The 26449-nt window shown below is 41.3% G+C and overlaps 1 protein-coding gene across 1 annotated transcript in view; it reads right to left on the bottom strand.

Annotated features, from left to right (window-relative positions):
* ITGA10 (integrin subunit alpha 10) overlaps positions 1-26449 on the bottom strand; it is an 837220-nt gene that overhangs the window by 329713 nt on the left and 481058 nt on the right. Inside the window, exons 14-15 of the mRNA XM_044079978.1 lie at positions 1968-2171; positions 1520-1650 (exon numbers count right to left, since the gene is read on the bottom strand). Of these exons, the coding sequence (XP_043935913.1) occupies positions 1520-1650; positions 1968-2171 (335 nt within the window). The remainder of the gene's footprint in view (positions 1-1519; positions 1651-1967; positions 2172-26449) is intronic.

Raw genomic sequence — 26449 nt, 5'->3', positions numbered from 1 at the left:
TGAATTTAGATAATACACACTGATCATGTGCTTCCCAATGGTTTTTACAAAGGAAAGATTGGCAAAGCAATCACAGACAAGACAACTGGAACTACATTTTGGGAACTGATGAGCTAGTCAAATATCATGGTAGGGCTCCTTTTTCATAAGTTAAAAAGGAAAATATTTGAAACAACTTTTAGAATACACTGACACACCCACCTCATCATGTCATAGGAAAGGCATTCAGTAGTTGTTGTTACATTTGGTTATTTATGCATGCATGCATGCTTTTTTTGACTGGATTAGTTCCACTAGGCCAGCAGCCTCTTTTCAATGGATACCTAGGATGATATTCATACTGACTAGGGAAATGTTGGCTAGGGCATTAGGGGACTTACTGTACTCTTTTTGATAGGTGCTGTCAGATCTTTTACATCCATCTGAGCTTTCACCAGCTCGGTCAGGTCAGTCCCCTGTTTTACATCTCGTAAGGATTTTTGTATTTCTGTTACATTTAAAAAAATCTTACAGCTTTAGTAAACATTATAACTATAACAGTGCGTGGGTAGTTTATACAGAAATCTTTTTAGGAAGTATAAATGTTTATATTGGTACAGCTTTGAAAAAATGTATCAAAGAATTCAGGAGCATGTATACGCTATTAAAACAAAAGACTAAAATAATGCTTTATGTAAGCAAACTACCCACTGCACAACATGCAACAAAATTATTTTCAGAATTAGACATTACTGAAGGCTATGCAAGGGGTGATGATGATCAAATATATTCACTAGAATACAAAGAGTTGTGGTTGCAGTTATTTTTAAATGTGAATTGTCACCCAGGTACTAATGACAGCATTAGTATAAATAATGTTTTGAAAGTGCAGACGTTTAGGTGAAGTAGTTTAATATTTGTTTGGAGATTATAATGTCAAGAAGTCATGTGAATTCATAATTGTATTTAGTGGTAAAAGCTGGACTTGCTATTTTGATCTGAATTGTCTTTGTATTGCGAGATGAAAGTGCTTAACCTTTTAATAAAGTTTACTACACTGTTCCATAACTGTTTATTTTCTCTGTTAAACTTTGTTAAGCACCTTTTTCACAACAAAAGGGGCACTTAGTAAAGTTATCTTTTTGCCAGACTCAGAAAATAATCACATCACTGAATGCACTATGATGTTGCAAACAAAATAGGTTTATAACAATGCACCAGTACTGTTGCAGCTGACAGCAAATATACACTTTTTCTGGACTGAAATTGATATATATGAGATCCCAAGGTAAAAACAGAAGAGCTGCCAGGCAGTTTTTGATACTGAAAAAAATTACAATAAAACCACCTTGATTGGAAAAGCAGTGTAGAAAAGAGAAAAGGCAAAATAAACTGGACTACCCTTATGCCAAGTCCATATATTTCTGAACATAGGTTTTCTTGCTTTTATATTGAGTGCATCTTGGTGCCCCTGTCATGGCTGCCACCTTTATACAGTACTGGGTGCATTCATCCTTCATGTGAATGTTAGATGACTCACCTCAACATTACAGCTGTATCCTGGGCACCAACAGCTATGTCAAGAAGTCCATCCCCATCTAGATCCATCTGCCCACTCACACTACGTCCAAAATATTGCAATGCTGGATTCATGTCAGAAGCAGGAATTCTCTAAAGGGGAAATCAAAACATGTATTTTATATATTAAATTAGTATTTCTTTGTCACTTCTGACAAGGCAAGGCACACTGATATTCAAAAATTGCTATTAGATGCATTTATGGGTAGGTTGTATGAATCTACCTCATGACATAAGTACTGAATACTGCTATAAGGAACTAAAAAGCTTGACAACTAAAGGTGAAAACCTGAACAGCCTTGTGGTTATAACTGTTTTATACACTTAATATCACTTGAGTTTTGCATTGATCTCAATTATAGGAAATGCATATTAAAATAAAGGTATTGATAATTACCACTGTGTAATACCTGCTTATAGCCTGGTAGAATAGTTTTGTCGTAGCCATGGTAGATGTAAATTGCTCCACAGTGATTGTCCTCCAGAGGAGCTCCAACTATGACATCATTGAATCCATCATGATTGAGGTCAGGGACAGCTGCCAGAGAATAGCCAAAGCGAGAATCTTGTGGCTTTTTATCTGCTTTCAGAGTGCCATTAAGTAAGAATGATTTCTGAAATAACCAAAACAAAATGAAATCAGTTATAATATACAATCATTCCCGCAAAAAAGAATATTAAGATTCTGAGATGTGCTCACCAGGGCAGGTTTCCAAGACAGCATTGTAAACTAAGGCCAAGTGCAAAGGGTAGAAATGAACATCAAGGGTGAGATGGGACAGGGTGCTTCCTGTACAGTCAGCACTAGCGATTGTTACAATTCTGAATTGGGCTACAACTTTAACATAAGTAAGACGCACAATGACACCAGTGTAATTGCTTCTCACCAACCGGTGATGGCAAAACATTTAGTCTACTGTCCTGTATAAAATGGTTAGTAATACTGGCATTTTAATATTAATACTATTGACTATATATTTCACCAGTATTTAATAGTAATTTCAAAATTTCTGAAAAATGGGTTTCCCATACTATTGTCTGCAGAGGGGACTGGAACCCCCCTTAACTGTTCTTAATAACTAGACAGGGGTTGGGGCATACCGACTTCTGCTGCAAATGGTATTTGGAAAAATCCAGTTTGTATATACTTTTGAAAAGGATTATTTTTACATTGGGAAGCATCTGATACATATGCATGCACTGTATTCACAAAGAGGACTTCAACTTAGGAAGAAGAGAGAGAATACAACTTCACTGAAAGGGTGAAAGGATGTTAGAATATATTGCCTGAGGGAGTGGTAAAGATTAAGTCTTCATAAGGCTCAAAAACTGTCTTAGACAGAACAAGGAAAGAATGGAAGAAACCTTTGTGAGGGGCTGCTAGCTGCAGTACTTTGATGGAAATGAAAGAACACAAGTCTTCTTCTATCATATATTTACAAGTGCTATAACTACTGGGATTCACTGTTCATTCACTACCATGTCACTTCAGGTAACACATGCACCTCGTTATAAGATCATGTGTACCTGGGACCTGAGTGGCCTTGTCAGCTGGTGTCTGTCTTTAGCTTTGGTGTTACCTCATGCCATCGTCTGTTCTTTCAGTGAAAAAAATATTTAACAGTAAACTGATAATCACATATGAATATGTAAACATTTAACAAAACAATAAGTATATTTCTGTGAAGGTCGGAAAAGAAAAACGGTGCAAGGAGCGTGCTGAAAGGAGTTATATACCACAACAAGAGTTTCTTTGTCTGAAAATGTACTCTTATGGTGAGTACCTTACACAACTGCACCGTATTTCTTCATGGAAGACTCTTACAGTAATATAACTTCTGTACAATATCAGCAGTATGATGTCTTTGAGAAAGTTTGAGGGGGCATTATACTGATATACAGTCTGGCAAAGTAGTCTTCCTTAAAGCAGCCAGGAGAAAGCATCCAGTTTGCAGTGGCCCTTGAATGTGTGGACTGTTGTCCAGGTTATAGTTTTGCATATATTGTAAACAGGTATATTTTTTAAAGAGTGCAATCACTGGTCCTTACGTCACCTTTAATGATCTAGGTTAAAATATTGTCATAATTTCATTCATTCATTCATTCATTCATTCATTCATTCATTCATTCAGTCTTTGAATACCAGCTTTATCTAACTCAGAGGGAACTGCAGCCTAACCTGGCATTTACTGGGCACAAAACTAATCCTCAATAAGTTTTATCCAATATAGGCTCAATCATGAGGGAGCTGCAGCCTAACCTGGTATTCATTAGATGGACAGCAGGAAACTAAAAGTGAATAGGATGCCATTCTGTTGTATAAGTGCAAGCGTGCGAGTACACACACACACACACACACACACACACACACACACACACACACACACACACACACACACACACACACACACACACACACACACACACACACACACACACACACACACACACACACACACACACACACACACACACACACACACACACACACACACACACACACACACGTGCATGCAGTAGACTGATGTTTGTTACTATAAAGTGAGGGGGCTGGTACATAGTGATTCATTAGTTAGCATTGTTATTTCACAGTTCTTAGTTTTCTGGTTTGGATCCTCACATAGGTATAATTTGTGCGGAATTTGTATATCCTCTGCACAGTTGTACAGTGTGACATTTATGCCTACCTCATCTGTAAATAGGGTAGTCATACTTTAGTTTAAAACTGCCCCCAATCACATTCTGCAATCCACTGGCACCACAGTATGACAGGGCTATTTAACACTCATCTAAAAGTCAGGCACATTGTAGCAATGCCACATAAAGGATGATTGACTTTTGCCTGTGGAAGAGGATTTCATCCATAGAAATGCCCTGGGATGCTCTATTTCAGACAGACGTGGCATGAGCTACATGTAGTCTGAGCTGTATATGCCATGAATTAAAGACAGGCAAGTGGTATTGAGGTTATTCCTGTAGCTCCTCCAAATTTACCAGAAAGACAAATTTAGCTTATTTTTATTTTATTTTGCTGATGGCCACAATTATTACTTAGAAATCTCTGCACTGGGAATCACAGAGCCAGTACTGGCTGCAGATTCCTTAAACACGGTCACTGGTTGGGGATACAATGTATTGCACATTAGCAGTTGGGGTGCATTTTAAAACAGCCCAGAAAATGAGTAATTGCCTGCACTAATACTTAGGCTGGTGTGCTTGTTTTCATCTCCCACATGTGTAATTGTTTTTTTTTTTTTGTCACCCTTATAGGGATTGAGTGGGCTGTGAGGCATACAGCCAGTAAACATATTGTCTAGTAGATTGTCAATCACATTAGTGGCAGGGGGTGAAATTCCTTGACAGAAGATGTTCTTTGAAACATGATGACGAACTTTGAAATATGCATCAATGACTCTTCACAATTCAGGTAAGTTGAAAGGCAGGTTAGACAGCACTGCTCTCTATCTCTTAATGTTGAAGTTCTACCAAGAGTATATGAGTTATTTGCTTGGGGCTGCCCTACATTGCACTTCTTTGTTTTTCACCAGGATTGTTTCTGGATGGGCTTAGTGTTGCAATGCATAGTGTTTTTTGTTCACCAGTAATCTTTTGTCAGTTTCCATTTTTGAAATGTTGGTAAGTGACCATGAGGGATATACCTCTTATTGGGTTCACTGTGCTAGATAGTGAGACATTTCTCTGCAGTACATTTGGTTGGAGAGAAATGACTGAAGCGAAATTCAGCTGCAGAGACGTGGCCATCACAAATTCACTTTCAGGATGCAGAAGCATGCAATGCCGTGCTCAGAGTTTCAACAAGCAAGTGCACAGGGGGAAATAATGAATAATGCCCATGGCCCCGACACACCAACAAGTGGGCATGTCAATAGCAGTGAAAATGCAGTGTACGAGGGAGTGATGAAAATTTCTAAGCCTGGCTAAGAAGGGAATGATGAGGAGACATTAAACCTACAAGTTATTCAACATATTCTCCCTGAAGTTCAACACGCTTGGCACATCATGTCTGAAGTTTCTGTAACCCTGCCAAAAAGTCTGAAGTCTAGTCACTGAAATACTGCTCCACTGTTGCAACCACCTCTGAATCACTCAAAAATTGCCACCTTTTCAAACTGTTTTTAAGGTTTGGTATCAGGAAATAGTCAGATGGAACAAAGATCTGGTGAGTAGAGTGGATGTTCTATACACTTAAGACCCAATTTCGTCAAAACATCCATTACTTTGCCAGCCTTGTGAACAGGTGCATTGTCTTGCAAAAAGAGAACTCCTTTCTGCAGCTTCCCATTCATTTTTTTCTTTCAATGCCTCATTTAATTAGCACAGCAAGTTACAGCAGTATTCTGCATTAACTGTTTGGCCCCTTGGAAGATAGTTATTAAAACACCTTCCTGATTCCAAAACACTGTGGCCATGACCTTTCCTGCTAACCTTTGGGTCCTTAACTTATTTGGCCTTGGTGAACCTGAGTGCCAGCATTGCATGAGCTGTTGTTTTGTCTCAGGATCATAGTGATGTAACCATGTTTCATCAACAGTAACTAGTCATTCCAAAAAGTTGGCACTAGCTTGACGAAAATGCAGCAAAATCAACTTGAAAGTGTCTACTCGATGTCTTTTCTTGTCCGTGTTCAAACATTTGGGCACCCACTTGGCTGACAGCTTCTGCATACCCAGCTGCTCATGGATTATAAACTCAACACATTCCTTGGCTATTTGTAGTGTTTCAGCAATTGTTTTAACTAATATTCACTGATCTGTCAAATCAGGTCACGGACATTGTCAACAATTTCAGGAGTTGACACAGTTTGGGGCCTCCCAGATCTTTATGCATCTTCTATCTCAAAATCTCCATTCTGAAAGTTTGCACACCACTTCTTCACAGTTGAGTAAGAAGGGCACTTGTCACTCAATGTTTGCATCATACATTCATGGATTTCCTTTGGAGTTTTCTTCTGCAGGAATAGGAACTTCATGATAGCTTGGAGTTTCACACTTGAAAATTTCACACTTTTCATTGACATGGTTCAATCAATGATCTGAAACAATATCAAAACATAGCATTGTTATTTTGCAAATTGGCACTTTACAAGATGAAATGACCCTCTTTTCAGCTACAGAGGCAAAATAATGCTCAGAATTTAGAAAGTTGGTCAGGCTTAGAACGTTTCAGCACTCCATCATACAATGGGCAGTGCCCTTAATGGTGTGTGTGTGTGTGTGTGTGTGTGTGTGTGTGTGTGTGTGTGTGTGTGTGTGTGTGTGTGTGTGTGTGTGTGTGTGTGTGTGTGTGTGTGTGTGTGTGTGTGTGTGTGTGTGTAGTTTTGTGTGTGTATGTGTGTGTGTGTGTGTGTGTGTGTGTGTGTGTGTGTGTGTGTGTGTGTGTGTGTGTGTGTAGTTTTGTGTGTGTGTGTGTGTGTGTGTGTGTGTGTGTGTGTGTGTGTGTGTGTGTGTGTGTGTGTGTGTGTGTGTGTGTGTGTGTGTGTGTGTGTGTGTGTGTGTGTGTGTGTGATGGGGGGCATTATCTTCCTTCACAGTGTTTAGGGATCATTACCTAAACACATGATGCAGCATACGTGTGACTACAACACCATGTAGGATTTACTCCATGCTGTAGCACATTTCTACATGGCTGTAGTTACATAAGCATGTACTGTATACCAGGCATAAGACATATTACGTCTCCTGTGAACATGCACTTGTTGACTTGTTCAGAACACCACAAGCAACTAGGCCTGTGAGACGAGCCTTAGCCTGCAGAAAGTAGTCCATTCAAGGTTTACCATCCTATTCTACTGCCAGCTAAGCATGTACATTTAGTAGACGGACAAAAAACACTTGCCACTCTAAGTAAGGTGCAGAACAAAATCACTACTATGTGGACCATTTTTTGTGTATGCCTGTTACATAAGATCAAACCTGAGAAAACAACTACTAAAGTGTAGGTGTCAGCATTGGGACAATGTATCAAGACAACTCAGGCTGAAAAACTGACTGAGAAAATAGCCTGAAAACATTTACAAACTGAAAGGGTAGGAGAGGTGGATTACTTCCTCCACCACGTGTGAGGGCGATAATTGTGTCACATGAGAGAAATTGAATTGCATGAATGTTATTTTGGGTTACTGTCTTCACAAGATTGCAACTCTCCAGAATCCAGTACGTACATCTGAGAATCATAACTATGGGAAACATAACAAATACTAGCTTGAACAACAAAATCATGTATAAATAGCTGTTTGGTCCCCCAAGTAAAATTGTTTAGACTAAGTCCATGAGTCTGGTTAGCTGTTTTTACACTCTTTCATGGATACTGTGTTTTATCTTGCTAGCATGTGGAATTTTTTTCTTGGAAGTCAGATACACAGACTGTTTTCTCTTCTATCTATGTACCAGACTACTTGTTTATTTGGTCAGACCTTTCTTCTCAGCATTTTTTCTTTCTACTAAAGGTGACAAGGATTTTTTTTCAAGGTTGCAGGAAATTAGATTTAAAATAACTGAAGCTCAGAATGAAGGGGAATTAGGAACAGTTGGTGGTGTATCTCTCAAGGTACCTCATTAAGAGACTTAAAAATTCCATGTTTCCTACTGTTCTGCATTGAATGCTTCTGCCAGACACTCAGTGTTAGGAATTGTTCTAACTAATGTCCATGGTAAATAATACTGAATGGAGCTTCAGTAGCTCTAGAGGTAGCATATTCTCCTTTGTTGCTGGAAGGTGAGAAGTTTAGGGGTTCTATTCCTACCCAAGGTGCTTGGGTTTATTTTTTTTTATAAGGGGAAGTTGGCATAATGGTTAAGGTTTTTACCTTATAAACACAGGGTGTAGGGCTTGATTCTCACATGGGGTAACTGGCTAGGCCTAAAACGGTGCACAAGGGCAGTTACCCTTGGACTAATCTATGAACCTATAATTCATTAAAACAACTTTTTATAAGCATAAAGTAACGAGCCCCCTTCAAAAGATTGACTCAACAGAAAGTCAAACTTCATACGTTTGAAACCATATGATCGACATTTTGAAATGTCAGTGCTTTTGCATGGAGATTGCATTACAGTAAGGATTAGAGAATTTACTCTTTTCCCCACTGTAGTGTAATCTCAGAGTTGGTATATATAATATACAGGGGTGTGGGGAGGTGTAGATTTTTGCTGTTTTCTGTCATTGAACTTTTTGTAGAGGCGTAGATTTTTGCTGTTTTCTGTCATTGACCTTTTTGTAAAGTCGATCCTATGGTCTCATCCATATGAAGTTCAACTTTCTGTTGAATTAATCTTCTGAAGTACATCCAAAGTCACACATGTAAACAATCTGAGGGATTCCTTGTTGAAGATGTTACTAACCTATTAATAAGTGTTCTCCATTTTGCCATTTGTTTCACATTGTGAGAGGTGTATTGCACATTTTGCCATTTGTTCCACATTGTGAGAGGTGTATTGCACATTTTGCCATTTGTTCCACATTGTGAGAGGTGTATTGCACATTTTGCCATTTGTTCCACATTGTGAGAGGTGTATTGCACATTTTGCCATTTGTTCCACATTGTGAGAGGTGTATTGCACATTTTGCCATTTGTTCCACATTGTGAGAGGTGTATTGCACATTTTGCCATTTGTTCCACATTGTGAGAGGTGTATTCCACATTTTGCCCATTTGTTCCACATTGTGAGAGGTGTATTCCACATTTTGCCCATTTGTTCCACATTGTGAGAGGTGATGCTCCATATTTTGGAGATGAAAGGCTGAGAGCTATGGGAGGTGATATGCAAAATAGGCACTGTTTGTTAGAGGCAGTAACTAGAAAGGGAATGTGATAACTTCTCTCTGAATCACATACCTGCTTTCTTCATATTGCTGTACTTTTAAATATTTCTTAGTGCAATGTTACATAATTGGATATGTGTGTGGTGCACTTTTTATTTTGGAGCATTGAAATAGGGAGACTGTGACAGACAAAAGAGGGAGGAAGAGAAGCCACCTTCAGTTACTTAACTGCATATCTAACATTGAGCAAAGTTTGGGTTAGCCATACATGACATCATGATTTAACACATCCTATAAACAGTCATATACTAGTTTATAGGATGACACTGTTACAAAAAGTGTTAAAGCCCACCAAGAACTCCAATCAATACATAACAGCCCATGAATATGAAACTGAGGCCACCTCTAGTAATAATCAGGCTTTCTCCCACTCAGATGCATTATAATTCTGATTGCTTCAAAGGTTCATTTTGATTATTACCTTTTTCATTGCAATGACTAGTACATGTGTTTTAAGAAAAGATACTTTCAAGTTCTGGTGTCAAATTCTGGAAATTCTAATAAGACATAGGCCAGTATTTATAGTCGGTTGCACAGATATAATAAGGGTATTCCTGAAAATTTCAAAATACATTTCCTGTTATACTTCCATGTCTAGGTTACAGCTTTCTTTAACCGCATTTGAGATGAATAAGTGTCTCAGATATATTCATTCTAAACTTTGCAAGGCATGTTCTCAGTCCTAGAATCTGTCTTCTGGATTTGGAATTTGCACAGTTGCTTTGACTTTTCTGTATGAGGATGCAGTTCCTCTGACACTCAGATATGACTCATGTACTTCAGACTTGTCACTCTTGTTATATGGCTGCTGTTATTTAACTTAAAGTTACGCTGTCTTAATCTATTTAGCAGCTGTGTAGGTCAGTTGTCATGTCATGCTTATGTCTGACCCCACACTCACATGCCATCAGTTATATTTACAACATATTCCAAGCCCCCAGCTACCTGTACATCACTTCTTTGGAATGCTTGTGGGAAGACTAAAGAATCTGTATTTTCCTTGTGGCATATTAGGTGCATACAATCCATTGTTTGCTTCATATAGCTATATTTGCTGAAAATGCTTGCTTGCATCGTCTTTTGAAATTACATGATATTTGTTATAGTTAAGACTACTTATTGGAAGCATGACTCTCAACTGTACCTGATTTTGACTGAAATTTTAGATCTGCCCCTCTTAAAAATGGTTACTATTAGAGAAAAGATGGTGAATTGCATTAATAAATAATGACAGTAATTAGAGTTATAGACTTCTTTTACTTCAGAAAATGTACATTAATTCACATTCTCTTATTCTGTCAATGTCTCAAGTTAATAGTGGTAATATTTTAAAAGTGTCCCTGATTGTCCATAATTATGTTGGGATTTGTTCCTGAGTCTGCAGAGATTTGTCTCTGATTGGTTGAACGCTATGGTTGTAAGTAATAGAGTTATACAAATTTTATTCAGATCTTTCACATAAATCCAAATATGATTCTTATCTTCTTATCTTGCTTCACTGAGGAAACCAACATATTTACCCATTCTCTTAGCTTTGATTGCATCTTGATACCTAAACTTTCTGTTCAATTTAATCCACGTTCTTTTTCACTTGAATAATCCACGTTTTAACTTCAGTAAACTACACTATGCTTTACTTCAGTAATCCACATTCTGTTTTCCTTCAGTAATCCACATTCTGCTTTATTTGAGTATTTCACATTCTGTTTTACTTGAGTAATCCATGTTTTGCTTTACTTGAGCACTACTGGCACATTACATGGTATCAGCATTGCTCAAACAGCCATCAGGGTTTCTAACTATGAAATATTCTTGTGGCAAACTTCCTAAGCTTGTAAATAAATCCTCACAGTCATGTAGATACCATATGCATGGCTCCTCACAGTATGTGAGATATCTCTGTGATGATTTATACATGCACTCTTTGTTTTTAAATTAATTTCACTACTGCCAAACTAATCAACACATACATTAAGAGAATTCACTAAATTTAGTGCTACAATTTTAAAATATGCCTTATTCACGTGAATAATTGTTTAACTTAATAGTGCCACCAAATGACCAGAATATGTTAACCATGTGCACACACCTCTTGTTTTCAGTTTGCCGCAATGCCTTAAAGTTTATTCACATAAAAATAGTACACTCTGTATTTATGTGTATTTTAAATTCAGCATTCTATGTATTAATTACAAGCACTTCTTTCCAATAGTCTGACTTGCATTTTTGTCTCATTGCTTCAGTTGTGCTGTCAAATTTCTTAGTGAAGAATAAATCAAATTTCTAAATTTAAACCTTTCAGTCTTCTACTAAATTGTCATTCAGTGATATAATTCCTTGGGACTTCATGCATTGCATTTGTTTCATTGTAAATTATCCCTCAGTACTTTCTAAACACATATAGTCTTTTGAAGTTAATGTATCTGCACTTCTGCAGATATGTTTCATGAGTTTTGTCAAATATATTTCCCCACTGCTGACACCATCTGGTGTCTGAATGGTTAATGAATTAGATGCAGACAATGAAGATGTGTCCAGCTTCTATGGGCTGTGTTTTCATATGCTCTAGAAGAATAGCTCACATGACATACTGCTTCCTGTAGCTAGCTCTTAGCATTAATACTATATATCCAATATATGTTAGGCTGTAGTTGTATCTCATGAGAAATCCTACACCTCCTCAGGATGCAGTTCTTTGATGTGTTTTCACTGAATAAAGATACTTTGACCTTTGTGTGATAATGGATAACACTGGACCACAACAGAGTGTATGTGAACCACATAGAATGTTAGGGCATTAGTGTAGTTTGACAGCTGCTCACTGTTGCTGTAACATACTAAACTTAAATCCAAACAATATTTTATAAAATGTCATGTTGGACAAAACCTCAGCAAACAAGTTAAAAAAATCAGTAGCCATCCTTTATTTGAAATGTTAATATAAAAAATGTCCATGGCTGTGCGATTTTGCAGAACAACCTTGATTTTTATCTCATATTTTGCACTGAACCACATAAAATGTTTGATTTTCTGGTAAACCACTGAAAATTATAGTTAGTCAATGTTAGGCATCAGCACTTCATAGTTCAAAAATGTGTGTTGATGCAAAACCTACTGTTATATTAACTTTTAATGTCCTTGATTTTGCCTCCTATTTTTGTCCTGTCCCTCCTGAAATATTTGGTTTTCCAGTAAATGACATTTACAGTCAGTCTTTAATACCAGACATCAGATCTTCATAGTTCTTAATGTTTCTAAAATGCATGCTGATGTTCTATTAACTTTTTAAGTGGATTAAAATAGCTTCACTAGTGCTATATTGGTGTTGGTAGAGATATACCCCCAGATTCTCTATTCCCTGCACGGCGTGCATGATTAGTGCAGGAGCTCTGACAGGCAATATGTCTGCCGTGCGATCCAGGAACAGCCTGCAGGGGCATGCACGAGAGCTCCTGCACTAATCATGCACAGACTTTGCCCTGGTATGCAAATCACCTCATTTCCAGGAGAAATCCATGCAAATGAGGTGATTTTGAAATCCAGGAAGCTTGCAATAGTCTGTGCAAGACGAGTGCTATCTGCAGAAATGTACTCGGTTATTAACCAAGTACATTTCTGCAAAATCCGAAACGGAGCTATGACAGCTCCAAATAAAGGCTGCATATCATTGAGGAAGCATGTCAATGGCCAAGTATAAGGCCATTGGCATTGCAAACTGTTTCAAAAATTAAAAAAAAAATCAACTTTTAATTTTTTTTCGCCGATCTCGGCTGTTTAAGCATAGGGCAGTGGCGAGCAAACGGGATCTGGGGAAAATAATAAAATAAACCTAAAATAAGCATTCTAACTAAAATCAGTATTCTGCCATGCAAGTCAATGCCAGGCAGAAGACAACCTGGCCAGTGAGTAAAGGTTGCTAAGAGGGGAGGCTCATTGTGAGACATGCAACTATGCATTAGCAGGCAATCCTATGCAAATGAGGGGAATGATAGTGAATCCCAGTTTTCCCCAGCATGTGAGGCAGGTCCCAACAGTGTAAGAGTATGAATAGCTTGGGTGCAAGACTAGGATATAGGTGACATCATGAGGGTGTGGGTCAGGCATACTGTCAGCGGATTGGAGCCCTGTGGCTCGGGATTGCACCTAGCTTAGCTGTGCTAAGCTAGGGGGTGTGTCTAAACCTGCCTAGCACTCTTTACAAAGCCTAAGCAGGTGTGCACGTCGCACACTGGGTTTTAAAGGAAGAAAAAATGTTAAACCAGGAAATACTCTGTTTGCATGGCTCGCACATGAGCTTAAACAGCAAGGCAATGGGAAGGGAAAACAGCAGTAGGAAGGTAATCAAGGAGAACTAGCTAAGCTGGCATGTGAAATGTATCAGAATCAGCCAATTACACAGACAGCAGACCAGCCCAGCCCAGAACACTACTATAAACTAAGAAAACACCTTCCCCTCTGTTTTTTCCCACAATCTACACCACTGGTGTATACAAGCAGGGAAATTTTAACAAACAAACCTACAAAATGAGAAGGGCTGCAGCAGGCAACATAAAACAACATGTGCAAGAGGCTGGGGGTGGTGAGGATGTGAATGCTGCCGAACAACCCACAGTGAGGAGACAGAGAAGAGTGTACAGACTGAGGGTAACCTACCAGGGGCTACATGAGCCGGAGATAGTGGAGCAGTATTGGGTGGACAGAGACCTCCTACAGCAAATTGTTGAGCTGTGCCAGCCACACCTGACACACCAAACTGGCCAAGGGGAACCCATCCCAGTGGATACCAAGGTATGTGTAGGCCTAGGTATACTAGCCACAGGTACCTCCCAAAGCACAACTGGGGATATCATGGGGATCTCACAGGCATCAGCATCCAGAGTATTCCACCAGTTCATGGATGCCATGTCAGCACTTGCCAGTGAGCATGTATATTTCCTCAACACACGTGAGGTGTTGATCAGCAATATGCGTCTCTTCCACCAAATAGCAGAATACCCTGGGGTAGTGGGTGCTAAAGACTGCATGCACATATGCATCAAAGCACCACCCAGTGAGCAGGGTAGGGCCTACATCAACCGCAGGGGCATCCCCTCCATCAACTGCCAGGTCGTATGTGATGCCCAGGGCATTATAATGAATGTGTGTGCTGGCTGCCCTGGAAGCTATGATGATTCACATATATGGCATCTGACACAGCTGTACCAGAGATTTGTCAATGTGGACATCCCCTACGGTCACCTAGTGGGGGATGCTGGGTACACACTGGAGCCGTGGCTGATAACACCCATCAGAAATGCACACACACCTGAACAACAACGCCATAATGAGGCACACGCACAGGCCAGACAGAGCATGTGTTTGGGATGCTCAGTTCATGGTTTCAGAGTCTGGACACATCTGGTGGAGCCTTGCAGTATTCACCAGCTACATGTACCCAAATTGTTATGGTATGTGCTATGCTACACAATATGATCCTGTGGAAACAGCTGCAGCAGGAACAGCATGGGGCAGGGCCACACAGCCCCCCAACAATGCCAAGGCCTGCACAGGCACAGAGTGATTCAGAGGAGGAACAGCCTGAGCCTGTCCCAGTAGGTAGAAGGAGGCGTGCCCAGTATGCCCTGGCCTTGGCAAAGAGGCAATGCATAGCACATGAGACCCAGGGAATGACACCTTTCTCTGACTCGCACATACAGTAAAAGGGATGCCAAACATGACACTACCTGTGCTCAGCCATGTATAGGGAGTGTACTATGTGCATCTGACATAGGCAGCCCTCCAGCACCATCCACAAGTCTGGCACACCCACAAGATAAGTCAGTCAACCTACCGATTGCCAAATGGAGTAGAATGTGTTGTTATCTGTAGCTATGGTATGGATGTGAACATGCAAGGGAATTGGGTGGCTGAATGTTATGGTAGCAGACAGTAGACACCCATAGTGGCACCATGACATCTATAACACATACTGGAGTCACCATAGTAGCCAGTACTACACAGGGTGGCAAAACCCACTGCAGGAAATGGGCTGAGTGACATGTGTGTCCATAAGACCCACACATGCCAGTCAGGAAGGTTCACATATCCAACAATAGTCTCAGCCAGCAGGACAGGTGAAGACAAACCCAAACAGAGCCTGTGCTATGGCCCCAGAATAACGGCTATGGTTAACCTCCCATCTAGGCCTACACAGACAGACCATAGCAGGGCAGGCAGTGGGATGTTAGTTCTGAAGGGTAGGAAGTCAGACAATAATATGAAGGGCATCCAGAGGCATGATCTGTAGTACACTGGTATGCCTCTAGTCAGCATGATAGTTAGCAATGCAGAATGAAATGGAGTACCTGACATACCAGTACAGTCATAGCAAATGTGTACAAGTGTCACATGCAGACCTCCCAACCGTTCCGAATTACTCGGTTTTTACCGAGTTTTGGGGTCCAAATGAAGGGGTGCCACGATTCCCGAGTGGCACCCCTTCATTTTCTTTTTTTAAAGTTTCGGGCTGTTGGCGCTGACGTCATCACGTGCGCAATGACGTCAGCGCCGTCAGGCTACCAGCCAGTCGGAATTGAGCTGGCATCATCATTTCCGGCTTTCTGGCGGTTAACTTTTAACCGCGAAGCAGATACAGGTAAATGGATCTTATGGATGGCAGCAGTATGGCGAACAGGGGCCGGGATTAATGTCAGAGACAATTTAAAGCTTATACAGAGGGCCGGGATTAATGGCGACGGCAAAGCTGATGGATGCAGGTAAATGGATGTGGCGACTGGTGAGTGGAGCCGGGATGAAGGCACTGGCAGCCTTGAAATGGATGAAAGCAGCATGGAGCAGCTGGGATTAATGGCGGCATGAAGAGTGGAGAGCTTAGCCGGCACTACTCACTCAGGGTAAGTGGAAGCTTTTCGTGTTGCGTTACTCAGAGGATCTAGGTGGCCTAATTGCTCTGCATTTTCACTACTTAAGTTGGAATCCAGATGTCGACTGATTCTAGAATTAATTTAGAGGTTCTTATTTTATACACTGTAGTCTGTCCAGTTTACTGTCTGTGGTCTGGAACAGCAACATTGATGGGCTTAAATGATAATAATAAATCGGGCCAAAACATCTGCTACGACTATGATGGGTCCACTGCTAACGCAAAATTAAAGCCAAATGTCGAAGACACGCTTGAAAAGGAACATTATCAGCTATAACCACTTCACATGAATGTCTTATAATAGTTATGAAACAAGTCCTTTTTTAAGAAATGTGATGTATTTTTGAGTCTTTCTGTGGATCACATTGGGGCTTTGCAATGCAATAATGCTGTTGCTAATGGTGCACCTTTATCAGTTAAGATCTAGTTACCTTTCAACTCAAAATCTAAACTGCAGATTATCAAAATGATAGAAAACAACTTTCTCAGCCTTGCAGAATTTATGATAACAGTCATTAGACCATAATGTGTTTAATCAGTTCCATTATCTGTGCTCATTTTCTTAAGTGAGAGAAATAAACATATAATCAAAAAAGAATACAGTGTGTTTTATTGGTATGACAAAAATAGGTTTATAGGTTTCCTGCTCAGACTATTGGATGTAGGTAACTAAAAGTTCTGTAATATGCAGAGTATGATGGACTTCCTTATTACAATAGACCTGTGACTACTTTCTGAAAGTAATTGGATTTAAGTTTTTAAAGAATCAGTTCTTCTGGCTCTGGTGCCTTTTTCGGGGACAGTATTGGATGTGTTAGTTTAGCAATATCCTGAGTCTTAGTGTGCAAGAAGAGGTCATCATGTGAACAGATTTTAGCTGCTTAGAGTACAGTTTACTTACCAGTTTATTCATCTGACTTCCAGAAAAAAATGGCATTTTGTTTTAATAAAGGGAGTCTGTAAAGTGATATGCATATTCTATGTGTTTCAAAAGATTTAAGGATTTAAACTATAATCTGTTCTGCTCCCCTCCAGATCTCCATCTCAGAGATCCTCTTTGCACTTAGGATGAACCTCTTCCTAAGAATCAAACTTCCTGACTGTCTACTTCCTGGTCATATGTGTGTATGTGTGGTGATTCGTTAATTCTGGCCACTCTGTTATAATTATATTTGAATGTGCATTTGTAGGCACGTACGAGCTTGGTAGCTTGCTTGCCTCATGTGGTGTGTCCCACTTTGTATTAATCTACTAGGCAGTGTGAGTGGTTAGGTTAAGTTATATTTCATCTTAGCAGATTCCTCCATGTGATTAATATTGAAAGTGCAGCTTGGTTGGTCTTAGATTCACTTGTGTATTACAATTTAATAGCTTGCTTGCTTGCATGTGGTGTGTCTCACCTTGTATTAATCTAGGCGGAGTGAGTGGTTACTTCTAAGTTATATTTTGTCTTAGCAGATTCCCTCTGTGTCCCACACAGAGATAAGAAAAAGACGTCTGCTAACCAGCAACAGTACTTCATTAATCCTGGCTGCTGCAGGGTGATCAATATTGAAGGTGCAGCTTGGTTGGACTTAGATTCGCTTGTGTATTAGGCAGTTACAGTAAGTGAGTGCAGATCTCCATGAGTCACTTGCGTATTAATCTGGCAGCTAACAGCTCATAGATTCCTCTGTGACTGACTGGTTATATTTGGTGGTATCTCATTATACTATGAGATTCCTGTCTTAGCAAAGATTGTGACTGAAGAGTGTGTGATGCAGCACAGACATTATATTAATCTAGGCAGATAACAGCTCACAAATTCCTATTTAGTATCTCATTATACTTGTCTTATAGCCCCTGCAGCTCAGGGATTGACAGGAGGTGTGTGTGTGTGTGTGTGTGTGTGTGTGTGTAAATAGACTTTTATGATGGAAATGTTCTGAATTGGGCAGTTTTTTATTACTGGTTCATGCATTTTGTTTCATTGCCTACTGAAAAAATGTTCAAACAAATTTAAAATGTGCTCTAACAAGTGTGCTGTATTATACAAAGAATATAATTTACTAAAGCCATGTATGTTTCTTGTTTTGTGTGCAAGGGGCCAGTGATTTGAAAACAACCCAAAAGGTAATCTTTATCCACCACTGGCCAGATGTATTTTCTTTGGATGTGGTGCATGTTTCAATGCTATTTTAATGAATGTGAGTTTCAAGGGTAGAGAAGTTTTAATGCCAAATCTATTTTCATTGTGAGACAGTTTAACAGGTGTCTATTGGTGTTTGTCCATTGTGCTGTATAGTGTAAAAATTAAAACCCAAATAATCATTGTAGTAAAGCAGTATGCACACATTAGTGTTTATGGTAAATGGGGCAAAATAGCCAGGTAAAGGGACATTGGGAATGGCTGCAGGGTGACTCTGGTGCCATATTTTGTTTGCCTGTTCTTCAATTTGCACGAAAGTTGGCATCCCACAATTCCATGGGAGTGGGCGGGGCCACATAATTATGTATGCAAATTTTATGTTAAACAGCGTACAGATTTGTACCTATTTTTCATGGGCCTTGTCCAGATTTTTGATGTTTCAAGGTTGAGAGGTATGGTCACATGTGCCCCCCACAATCCTACATAGTAATGTAATAACAGTCAGGTGTGCCCCCCTAACCCTGTGTAGAAATGTAGAAACAGTCAGGTGTGCCCCCCCATCCTACATAGTAATGCAATAACAGTCAGGTGTGCCCCCACCACTCCTGTGTAGAAATGTAGAAACAGTCAGGTGTGCCCCCCCCACTATGCAGAAATGTAGTAACAGTCAAAGCCAAATGATCGATGGATACCCTGCAGAGACAGCATGCTACCTGTTGGTGTACAACACAAAGTCAGCACTACAGCACAAACTACCTGGACACGATCCACAAATTCAATACAGATGGCCATACTGGGCATGCTCACACACTTGGAGAAATGAAGGCAATGTCAGTCCACAACATACTGAAAGGTCATACTGGGCATGCTCACACACTTAAACACATGAAGGACATGACTGTAAACACCAGTGGATCAGGCATATCTATCTGGCAGTTGCAGTTGTTAGTGCAGACACTTGTCAGCATGCACCACTTATGCTTTGCACACACAGTGGATAGGAATGCAGACATATATGTCAGGACAACACACTAATATAAGCCAAAGGTAGACGTACATAGATGTGTGGAAGAGGGTCACTGTGACAAGGAGCCATCCAGGCCTGTCCCACCCAGCACACAGCCAAAGGGCCCAAACACATGAGGTGCAGATGTCACCCACTGCAGATACTAGCCACCAGTATCTGTCAGCATTACAGACTATGTGGTGCACGTGCCAGCTGTGCAACATGAATGTACAAGGAAGTAGTCATCTAGTAGCTGTATACACGTACCTGTGACATATGACCCCGTGTGTGCCCGCATGTGGAGTGTCAACCCCTAGATGAATGGGTTATGAACCATGAACACACAGCCCTCCCCATAGCCCTACTATGACAAGCCTGCTGAGGTCATCCAATGTGAAATACACCTTTGGGAGAGCTGTAGCCCAATAATCTCCGTAGCGCATCCTGTAACTGCTGTAGTGTGATAAAGTAGTTAGGTAGGTGTTCTAACCCCAGACCTGGCAATTGTGTATGTGTGTGTGTGTGTGTGTGTGTGTGTGTGTGTGTGTGTGTGTGTGTGTGTGTGTGTGTGCATCCGTCTGTCTCTGATTGAGTAGAAAACAATGCTTTTTAGAGTACTCACACTCCTTATAAGTCATATACTCAACTTTGGCAAGGCTACTGATGTCACCCACCTAGAAATACACCTCTGGGAAGGTTGTAGCCCAGTAATCTCCGTAGTGCATTCTGTAACTGTGTACTGCTTTAGTGTGATAAAGTAGTTAGGTAGGTGTTTTAACCCCAGACTTGGCATCTGTGTGTGTGTGTGTGTGTGTGTCTGTCTCTGATTGAGTAGAAAACAATGCTTTTTAGAGTACTCACACTCCTTACAAGTCATATACTCAACTTTGGCAAGGCTGCTGATGCCACCCACCTAGAAATACACCTCTGGGAAGGTTGTAGCCCAGTAATCTTCATAGCACGTCCTGTAACTGCGTACTGCTGTAGTGTGATAAAGCAGTGAGGTAGGTGATCTAACTCCAGACTTGACAACTGTGTGTGTGTGTCTGTTTGTCTCTGACTGAGTAAAGGACAATGCTTTTTAGGGTACTTACACTCCTTACAATTCATATATACTCAACTTTGGCAAGGCTGCTGATGTCACCCACCTAGAAATACACCTCTGGGAACATTGTAGCCCACTAATCTCTGTAGCTCGTCCGGTAACTGCGTACTGCCGGAGTGTGATTTAGAACTGTGATAGGTTTCCATCCCCAACCATGGCAGTTCTGGATGTTTTGTGTTTGTTTCAATGTCTGTGTACAGAGCAATGCATTATAGGCTAGTCACCCCACAGTACATTTGAAATGCCCTACTTTGGTAATCCTGCTAATGTCTTTCCTTGTGAAATACATCTTTGGGGAAAGAGTTCTCTGGTAATCCCTGTGGTGCGTCCTATAACAGCTCCATGCTGTAGTGTGATATATATCTTGGTCATGGGTTCTATCAACACACATGTCAGTTGTGGATGTTTTGTGTGTGTCTCACTGTCTGTGTAGGGAGCAATGCATTTTAGGCTGCTCACTCGCAGTACATTTGAAATGCCCTACTTTGGTAATCCTGCTGATGTCATTCATTGTAAAATAGACCTTTGGGAAAAGAGCACTTCAGTAATGTCCATGGCACGTACTATAACTGCATAGTACTGTAGTGTAATAAACTAGTTAGGTAGGGGTTCTACTCCCACACATGACATGTGTGGGTGTGTGTGTTTGTAACTTGTATCCTGTGTAGAGGTGGTTGTGAGTGTGTGAAACCTGTGGCCAATGTGGAGCAGGTTTTGTATATTTCTTATATGGTGGCCCTACAATATATCACAATGTCAACCATACTGGGATAACAGATGTAAAATAGCTGAGAGGCTGGGGTGCAAAGCCATACCCATACATGTAACATTAAGGCCAGACAATCACAGTTAGCAACCCCAGTATTACCCAGAGCACACTCTTAACCCATGTCTCATACACACACATGCCTAGGCAATAGCCAATATGTGGGTAGTACACTGCATATTGGCCACTGATAGTAACTATGGAGTGAGAGCAGTGGGCTACAGAGGGCATGTCACCCTGGCCATCTGTCCAATATGCACGTACATGTAGACAGTGCACCTCCCCCATGTTCCCCAATGGACACCTGCACCACCTGTGGTGCCTTCACATGTGACCCACAATGGACATACCATGCCTGACAACATGCTCTGTATGGGCAGATGCCACTGACACAAGGGAATGCTATTAGCATGCTATCAATTTAGGTGCAGGGTAAACCTGCTGTCCATTACCAGTACCTGCCACAGGTGGGCAAGACTAGCACATCTGATGATAATCTGTGTTCACAACATGGGCCAGACACCCCAGGTACAGTTCCACATGTCACTGTACATGCATGTGGGAGGTGTGCACATCTTAGACACCATCCATGTCATGGAGTAAGGAACACATACATGGCAGGGGATGCACAGCATTGGCCACACACAATAGCCACCCAGATGACTGGATGGGGGATACAATACCCACCTGTGTGGGCAAATGCAGAAATGACAGTCCTGAACCACAATGCAGACCATTGTCATGTGGCCTGATGCCAAGGTATACCCATCACCTACCCTTGTATAGTCTGCTGGCACAGTTGACCACCACAAACCTGTGCAGACATGCACCCATGCATGTCAGTACTGGCACCCAGTGTGTTTGTGTGTGTGTTATTTGGCGTGTATGTCCACATCCACACTCACTACAACCCCCTGGGCATACTGAAGCATTCTGTCTGATGTCTGACACCTCCTCATAATCTTTGCCCATACGACCTCCGTATGACTCATGTGGTGCATGTGATACCTGCACATTGATGTGTTCTGGCAATCCCACTAATGATAAGTTGTACTCCTGGTCCTGCCAAGTGTGTCAATGTGTGTGCCTTCCTATGAAAGTGTGGCTGTGTTGACACTGGCACCTGTTCATGCGGATAGGCACGTGTACGTCACCTACCATATATGTACCATATCCCTGTTGTAGATATCACTCACCATCACATATATGCTCTGAGTGATCCACAGCAGGTAACCCATGTGGTGCATCCAATAACTGCATTGAACTGTGATAGCACTATATAGTTGTGAGGGGTTTGATACCCTGTGCTGTTAGGTGTGTGACACAAACACGCATCAGTTTTACTCTCCCACCCCTCCCTGACATGTATTTGCCTCTGTCTTCCTCCCCCACTCCCTCTATGGTGGACGTGGAGACCCACACCTGCTTTGCTTAGGCAGTAGCATGTGTATTTTAAGTGATGCTCATGATGAGCTGATGACCTCTGCATGAATTGCAGCCCTCCCCTAACTGATTGCATGTGGAACAGCTGTGGTAACATTCCCATAGCCAATTCCATGGAAACACACTCCAATATCTAGGAACATCATGGTGGTGTTGGCCCTTTTTATTTACTGTGAGCAGGAACTAGATCTGTTGTTTGACAAACAGCATCTCTGATGGATTGGGGGTGTACCTCTAACAACATACACTGTGGATAGAGGGCAACAAACAGGAGGGGGATGTGCCTGACCTGACTACAGACTGTAAGTGCTGCTATACTGCATTTGGAGTAATGCTGGTTTAACAGTGTTTGTCTGGATGTGGCTGTCGTACATGTCGCAATACCTGCCATGTCAGTTCCAGTAATCCCCATCTGCAGGGTCATCTGCAGACTGGGCAGTGTTTTGCCTTTGGTTTCATGTGTTAGCCATGGAGCATCTATCTGTGGCATGCAGAAGGTAGTGTGAGGATTGCAGTCTGTAGATGGTGAAGGCCGTGACAGTTACTGACCTATCCCTCATAGGGACATATGTTGCAACAAACCCAGTAACAATGGTAAATGTATGAGGTTATCACAGCAACATGTCTATATTGGCCCTGAGTATGTGCTGTCAGCCACACCTCTGTCAGCTTTTATGTCATGCATGAAGTGGTGCATATGTGCTGTACACCATAAATAATGTTATCATATCTGATAACAAGCCAGTGATATATCTGATTGCTACACATGTTATGTACAGTAGGGATTATATTTCATGACATAACCTGGACATTCTGTGGATGTTTGTACAGTAATAAGGTCTGTGTAGTGATGGTGAATATTGGCAGTGTGTGTATTGTTAATATGTACTGTAGCCTGTGTACAGACTGCTGTAGATGTTATTGTTCTAGTTCCCTTCTATCTGATGTTACCTGCTGCCCCACTCTATGGTACCATTTTGGCGTACATGTTTGTAGGGCCAAACACAAACATGTCCCATACCATAGACAGCCATCAGACCAAACTATGTAGCAGCCCAGTATATGTAGGGCCATTATGTGAGTGGCACATATGAGGATGGTATAGAACAGATAGTCCATATACTGTAATATTATGCTAGCTTACCATATGTGGCTGTGGCTGTGTTCACACTGGCTGTGGTTATGCACTTTCACACAGTTGTATCTTACCCTGTGCTGTGACATGCCTGTTGAGCTTGCTATATATGCAGGTACATGTGCATTCCCCCATATGAGATGCAGGCCAGTGTTGAGCCAGTCTGCCTGTAGCCTGCACAGTGCTTTGTTACATGTGTAGCAGCTTAATGTACTTACCCAGTGAGATGTCATGTGCAGATACTTGCCAGATGTACTACTGCCATACCTCCCTTAACAGTCATGTATGTCAGACAGAGCAGTGGGATGCTGTACAGATGTATGTCAATATCTAGTGGGTAGTATGTGTCCATGTGTCCATGGCACCCCTGTACCAGCAGTCATTCTGTGTCAGGCCAGACAGGAGTGTGTGAATGCAAAACCTATGGTGGCAAATGTATACCAGTCATTATGTGTTACACCCATCTACATGGCTGTCTACATCCATATTGTCAGGCCTGGTACACATGTTGTGCACTAAGGGATTATGTGTATACCTCTGGACTGTACAGGGTGTGTCCAAAGTTCCACATATATTGGCCAATATCTCTGCTGCACTCCACAGGGGCATTACATGCTAGCGGTGGTACTCTACAATGATTTCCTTAGGATGTCTGTCAGTAGCCAATGGCACACATGTTATAAGCAGATGTGACCTTCCACACACACCATGTCTGTGAAGACAATCCCAATGAGAGTAGCAATAGTCTACTAATATACCTGCTATACATACCTGACATACTCTTGCACTACGACTTTGGGACCATATGGACTGGGGTAGGGCTACACTCCATGCCCAGGACATATGGTGGAAATATATGTACATATACTTATCCAGATAGCCATATATATATATGATTACACATGTGTGCTACTTCCAATACCAACTGTCATGGCAACCACCCACTATAAATCCCTACAGCATGTGGGCATGGTCCCTTTACATTTTGTTTGTGATGGACATCCTTCCTGTGTGTGGGCATCAGTGTTACAGACAGCAGGTAGCAATACCTCTTACAGGAGAACCTGCACACTCATGGCAGCCACATATTTGTAGGAGGATCAGGAACTAAAGGCAGACTGTGAGTAGAGTTGTGTTATGCTTTGTATACTACTGGTGTTACAGGGTGTTTGTGTGTGTGTGTGTGTGTGTGTGTGTGTGTGTGTGTGTGTGTGTGTGTGTGTGTGTGTGTGTGTGTGTGTACATACTAGTTTACATTGGAATGCAGTCTGTCTGCATAGCTCACTACTGTGGGCCTGTCCTCTTGCTGGACAGAGGTATGCATATCATGTGTTGTCTGTCCACCACACAGGTCCTGTGTCAGATATTACACGAGCAGTGTGTGTGTGTTGAGTGCTATCAATACATGGCTACATCCATTTCTGTTTCTAACCTCAATTCCCTGACTAAGGGTATGTTGCAGACTATCATGTCCATCCTGTCATATCCTGACTATCCAGCAACTTGCTTAGTGTATGGCAACAGTGTTCCACATATATACCTGCGTTCCAGCCAATGTCCCCATCTACATACCAAGCTTTGCACATATGTCATGCTGTTGGGGGTTGTTCTGTAGTGGGCTGTGAGTATATCACACTGCCATTGCTGCCATTAGTCCACTGCTGTTGTATCCCCCACACATATAGTGGGGCTGGGGCCATATATGTGTGGGCGTCACCTACACAATACATGTGTGCCCTTATGCACTCCAGCGGCTAGTGTATGCAACAGTGGTATATGGCCCTGTATTACTGAGTCTGGTGGGGAGCACCATAAATAACCTAGGCTGTTACAAAATGTGGGGGTATCAGGGGTGAGCTGCCACAAGGTATCTGGATGTACAGTACTGTATACTTCACCTATATTTACATTATATACATGAACTGGGGTACTGCAAGCCTACTGCCTCCTGCCCTATAGACTGTTCTGTTTGTCAGTGTGCTCGTGATGGTGTCAGTTATGTCTTGTTATGTAACAGTGACAACCCATGTGATCACATAATGTCTTTACCACCAACTGAGTTTGTACAGAGTGTAGACAGAGGCTGCTGAACTACAAACCTGCAGTACATACTGTTGATTGTTTTGTATCCTGTGGCCCAGCCTGTGTTCACTATTGTACAATTTGAAGGGCTTGGCCTGGACAGCAACAGTTGTGAACCTTTCCAGACTACTGTATTAGTGTAACTGTTTCACAGTTGCAGTACTCTGTTTATATGGTTGTCAGTGTCTGAACAGCTATATGACATGGCATATAGAACTGTAATAGTACACAATGAAAGGTTTCCCATTCTGAAAACCTGTGTATGGTGTCCTTCCTATGACCTCTCTATGGGTATATGTTGCAGGCAATGACTGACATTTGTATGGGTGGCCCATACAGTGTCCAGTTGTTCAGGTGTTAACTGTAGGCATAGTGGCTGTTCCATATTGTGTGCACCTTCTACATATGTATCTTACTGTACATATATCTGCATGTGTATGTGTCATCATATATATATACATAT

Source organism: Protopterus annectens, chromosome 8.part0 (assembly GCF_019279795.1).
Source record: "Protopterus annectens isolate FY-2018-M chromosome 8.part0, PAN1.0, whole genome shotgun sequence".
NCBI classification, from domain to species: Eukaryota; Metazoa; Chordata; order Ceratodontiformes; family Protopteridae; genus Protopterus; species Protopterus annectens.
Note: the sequence above shows the minus strand (reverse complement) of the source record. Positions and strands in the feature narration are given on the sequence as shown.